This window comes from Rhagoletis pomonella, unplaced genomic scaffold, assembly GCF_013731165.1.
Source record: "Rhagoletis pomonella isolate Grant_MI unplaced genomic scaffold, Rhpom_1.0 Rhpom_scaffold_00994, whole genome shotgun sequence".
Lineage (NCBI taxonomy): Eukaryota > Metazoa > Arthropoda > Insecta > Diptera > Tephritidae > Rhagoletis > Rhagoletis pomonella.
In genome coordinates, this window is record NW_023459548.1 from 44,544 (window position 1) to 49,971 (window position 5,428).

A 5,428-nucleotide genomic window follows, 5' to 3' on the forward strand; every position below is an offset into this window, starting at 1 on the left:
TTTGTTGAATTTTTCTAAGTTCTGTATTAAGTTTGAAAGTTTGACTAACGTGGTTTTGATTAAAGCATGAACCATGTTTTTATAAAAAATAAAAAAATAAATTTTAACTTCAAAAACATTGTAAATATTTAACAAAAAACACCATGCACTCACTTTTGATTGACAGTGTATGTACATATATATGTGTATGCTATTACTATTAAATTGCATAATAAATACACACTGGATTTAAAATGTATGTATTTTAATATGTGAGTCAGTTTTTATATTGAATTTCATTAATAGACCTTTTTTTCCATTTGGGGTCAACATTTTGTCCGTACGATGCCTAAAAGCATTATTAATTTTTGTGTTTTAATTTTTGCTGTTAACTTGTTGCAGTTTTTTAGATATCATGTGATTTGTTTGTTATTCTAAGTGGGTAAACTACAAAAATGAGTTATGCAGTATCGTCCTATTGTATTGCCATCCAACTTCACCGTGGGGTGTCAAGAAGTACTCCATAAAATTTTCACGCACATTTATTGCGTTGTCTGCTGGCCTACCTAAAATGCTGCTGGGGCTAATTGATGGAAGCATTCCGTTTTCCCCAAACTCCGTTCGCCAATTACCTCGCACAGCAACGCCATTTGTATCATCGTCGACGTCAGATCTCCGCATGTATACTGATTTGCGTGTTAAAAGATAATTATGCAGGACACAAATCGCGAGGACAATAGCTTTTGCATAATCCGGTTTTACGTCCATTGGCCTTCTGAGAATTCGGAAACGCGATGCACATATGCCAGACACATTTTCTACTACATTTCTTGCTCGTGATAGCCTGTAATTGAAAATTTTATATGACATAACTTGCTCGCGATAACTGAATGGTTTCAGCAAGTAAGTTTTCAAAGGAAAAGCGTCATCAGCCACTATTACAAATGGCATAGGGTCCGCTTCATGTGGAAGTGGCCTCGGAGCCGGAAAATTTATGCTATTATCAGCAAGAGCTGCCGAAAGTGGGCATCTGAAATGAAAAGAAATCGTTTCAAATAAAAAGTGGAAATGTTAGGATTATTTAGCAACATATTGAAGAGATCTTACCTTGCGAAAACTCCGCCATCAGATTCTCGACCATACGCTCCGACTTCCACAAACAAAAATTTGTAGTCAGCATCTACCATAGCCATCACGACAATACTGTTAAACTTCTTATAATTAAAATATTCTGATCCACAGTGTGCAGGCGCTTGAATGGCTATGTGCTTTCCGTCAAGTGCTCCGCAGCAATTGGGGAAATTCCACCTTTGCTCAAAACGGTCAGCGACTGTTACCCATTCTTCCGTAGTGCTCGGAATCTTTATGAAATATATGTAATGTAAAATTTTTTATTTAAGTGGGCCACTAATCTCTAGATGTTAATTTGTACGAGAAATGTTATATACCCTTGAAATCAGGAAAAAGGGGCGGGGCACGCCCACTTTATTTTTTCCGGGGTGAGAATTCACTTCTCTGCACTTGTTTAAATTATTTTTCGGATTAACATAAATTGATTATATCTACTAAAACTAACCTTTAGGAACTCGTCTTTTAAGATCGCATAAAGTGCAGCGCAAGTTTCGTGTATAATGTGGCAAATGGTTGTTTTTCCCAATAGAAAAACTGTCATCAAGCTGGAAAAACTATCCCCGGTTGCCAAGTAACGCAAAGTCACTGCTAGTCTTTCTCCGACAGATATTGGCTTTCTAAAACTCGTTGTTTTTTTGCAGATGTATGGCGTGAGGCGCTCCACAAGATAGTCAAAATCTTCTACCTTCATTCTGAGGAAATTTTTCAGCCACTTTGGGTCCTGAATTTCTAGCTTGGAACGCAGCGTAGTATAAAACCCACAGCGGTCTCTATTTCTCAGACCTGGTCTGATCCACCACGCCTTTACCTTCCTCAGTTGCCTCCTTTTCTCTTTCCAAGCTTTTAAGGTAGTTACCAAGCAAAGTGCCGCACAAGCTATTCCGATGGTCTTTTTCCTATTCATTATTTATGTGTAATTTGCCTTTTCTTTTAATATGTTTATTAATTTCATATTTCACACTTCATTAGTTTTCCTCTTATCAGCTGATCAAATGTCATCTACGGATTTGGCACCTTTAATGAAAACGGAATGTCAATCATCTGACCCCGAAATTTGACGATAGTATTTGACATGCACTGCGGTATCGACATTTGGTCAGTTTTTTAAATGTAATGAAAACGCATTTGACACCAAATGAACAGCTGTCAGATGAAGGCAGTTTTTGATGTCAGTGATTTTGACCTAATGAAAACCAAGCATTATGTGCATTCATTCTTTTATGAAGAGTACGCTCAATAGAAATATCCTTTTTATATACCCTTTAATTTATGCGTACTCTATATTAAAACTAGTAATTTAAAAAAAAAAAAAAACGGACTTCAACTCATATAAAAAAAAAATATATATATATATATCTCATGATCCGCTGATCGGATCTTAACCAGATTAGTATGGGACCACCTCTGAGACACTACCTTTCCGATGCAAAATTATCGAAATCGGTTGGCGTGGTCCAAAGTTATGCGGTAACATACATAAAAAAAAAAAAAAATATATTCCGACGAACTGATAACCTCCTCCTTTTTTGGAAGTCGGTTAAAAATGTATTTTATTACAGACTAGGAGCCCATATTTATATCCTTATTTTAGCAAATGGAACAATATTAGGAAGTATTTCACTGTTTTAATGAATTATCATAAAAATTATTGGGAACATATAACTTTACAGAACAAAACGTAACAAAGTGTACATTAGGGCGGGTCGAAAATCTAATTTTTCTCAAATCCCTTGGTAATAGTGAAAATATATTGTATCATGAAGTCAACAACAAGCCTGCGAAATATTAGTCCTTTATTTTAATTGTAAGAGCCTGCGCATCGACCGCCAAGTGACCGACAGCACACTAGTCGAATTAGAACAATTCTTGTTAAAAATTCTGGGTTCAGCAAAAAGGTTTGGTGCATATTATTAGATAATGAATCCGTTAACGCAAAAGATAAAGTAAAATATCATTTCTCGCAGCCCTTTAGCTTATCGTTAATCTCAACGTTATCTTTTTTCAATAAAATTTTAATTGTTCTATTGATAATTGCACTGGCCTATAGTCAAAAGATGTATAGAACAGCATTAATATTGCTGGCGTGCATTTAGGTCGCTGGTTCCAAATATTCTAATCTTTTTTTAATATTAGTTATAATTTGCGAATTTTTGCAAATTTAGGAACGATTTCGGTAGCTCTAATAGAAAAGCCATTATTATTATTATTATTTTCCATCATTGTGGAAAAAATTTGTTTATGCAAATGAGTATGGAAACACTGCACAGGCACAACTTATAGAAACACTAATTAATTTACTTGTGTTTATGCATACAATACAAAAGATGCAAATATAGGAAGTTGACAGATTTTTGCTCAACATTTTTTTTATTCTTATATAATTTTTTTATAACCACCGATTTGCATCATTTTATTATCATAAATTAGTAACAGTAAGTCTCGCCTTGAATATGGTAATTATTACGTACCGATCGAGTAACATTTACCAAAGATATATCGAAAAACTTAAGTGGATCTCCAGCTTTTTTCTCAAAAAATGTCCCTTCAATTGTATAAATAACTTTTAAATGAAAGAACCGGATTACAGAAATGTGTGCTAGGAAGTGACTTTTTTCGTTCAAGCTGAATGCAAAGCAATATCATCCAATTGGAGAGTCCTCAAAAGGATTTCCCAGGATATGTTAAAGACCTACAGTCACTTTTTCACATAATGGAATTAACTAAAATATTTATGTATATCTTAACACTTATTGCACGTCCCCTACTTTCATAGAACGGTAAATTTAGAAACCGCGAAAAATGTGCTTCTTCGGTGACTAATGAAACCATTCCGCACCAATTTTCAAGACTGCATAAATGGACTTGATTGTATTATGTTAATGTATGTAAATACTTATATGCTTGAAACTACTATTAACTTATCAAACTATTCCTAATCTTTGACAATATATGTTTGACTTCATTCACCACGATCTTGAAAACTGACCAATTATATAAACATCCGAAAACATTAGAACGTTTGAAATAAATGTCGTCTCACTTTTTTGTATTTTTCACTTGGTTGCTGAAGTAATGAAGAATTGAAAATTCATAAGGGAAAATTATAGTTATTGTAAGTTGTATCTTAATATCTTAAAAACCTGTAGAGTTATTGAAAAATTATAAATGAACGTGAGGTACTAAATTTAATAACCCTTAATTTGATATATCGTCCTGTTTATAACAATTAACGCATTCCATAGATATTACAAACAAAAGTTTAATTTTCAAATGCATACACTTTGCGGGCTAAAGATAAGGTTAAAATTAATCTTCCGTGGCCAATAGCAATTTGCTTAGACCTAGGACATCATAATATTACTTTTACAATACGGTCAAATTCCTTTTATTTTCACCCATACAAAATCGACCCAGCCTAGTGTACATACATACATTATATATGTAAAACACTTCACGAAAACAGCAGCGCGATATATTGACAAAGTTTGACAATTTAATAACCTTTTATGTAATTTTAGCTTTTTTATAAAAATATATGGGTTGTTCACACTTGCCTGGTTATCAGGTTATCTGCTTATGGGGTTATATTTTTTATTCAGTTTACGACAATAATATACAATACAGAATAATAATTTTTAGCCAGATAACCTGATAACCAGGCAAGTGTGAACAACCCAATAGTCAATTCAACAACCAAAATCATAAAAGTCAAAGTTTCAAACTTTCTACAAAAAAAATTTCATTAAAATTTAGAACTTTATTGTCAGAATTTTTAGAAAACTTTCGGATATGCAGTTTATAGTCAATTCAATTGTAGTATAATAAAGTGCAAGTTTAAAGTGGCTAGGAATTCGCGTTGATTTTTAACATTTTTTATTTTTTTGCATTTTCTTTATACACATTGTAATTGTATGTTCAAAAAAGTTGAGTATGTTTTATATATGTAGAAGAAAAGTGCAACACCTTCATTTCACCATTTCATACTTCCACTTTATTATACTAAAATTGAATGGACTATAATATAAAACTGCATACCCGAAAGTACTTGTGTAGTTTAAAAAAAATCGTCATTCAATCATTAACTCTGCCTTGCAAAAATAGAAAGCATCAGAATATTTTATTGCTAAAGTATTTGCAGATTTAATGTCCAACCGTTTTTATAGCCAACTTATTCCTGTTTTTGGTTTAAATTCAATTTTTAAATAAAAAAAATGCGCCCAACGCGAGCTGAAGAATGTGACAAAGACAGTGTCCCCTGCGCGATATGAAACACATTTGGAAACATCAACTCATTCAATTAATTTCTCAGGTAACCTGC

At 33.1% G+C, this 5,428-nt stretch overlaps 1 protein-coding gene across 1 annotated transcript; it reads right to left on the reverse strand.

Annotated features, from left to right (window-relative positions):
• Positions 1-154: 154 nt before the first annotated feature.
• LOC118751784 (protein ANTAGONIST OF LIKE HETEROCHROMATIN PROTEIN 1-like) lies at positions 155-2,116 on the reverse strand. Its single transcript, XM_036486600.1, has 3 exons — positions 1,556-2,116; positions 1,087-1,340; positions 155-1,009 (listed from the first exon to the last, which is right to left on the reverse strand). Exons 1-3 carry the CDS (start codon positions 2,012-2,014, stop codon positions 427-429), a joined length of 1,296 nt encoding a protein of 431 aa, XP_036342493.1. The 5' UTR covers positions 2,015-2,116; the 3' UTR covers positions 155-426.
• Positions 2,117-5,428: the final 3,312 nt, after the last annotated feature.

Coding starts and splice junctions, on each gene's coding strand:
- LOC118751784 (XM_036486600.1), bottom strand. CDS start 2,014: ATGAATAGGAAAAAGACCATCGGAATAGCTTGTGCGGCACTTTGCTTG. Junction 1,341..1,555: donor TAAAAGACGAGTTCCTAAAG/GTTAGTTTTAGT, acceptor TATTTCATAAAG/ATTCCGAGCACTACGGAAGA. Junction 1,010..1,086: donor GATGGCGGAGTTTTCGCAAG/GTAAGATCTCTT, acceptor TTTTCATTTCAG/ATGCCCACTTTCGGCAGCTC.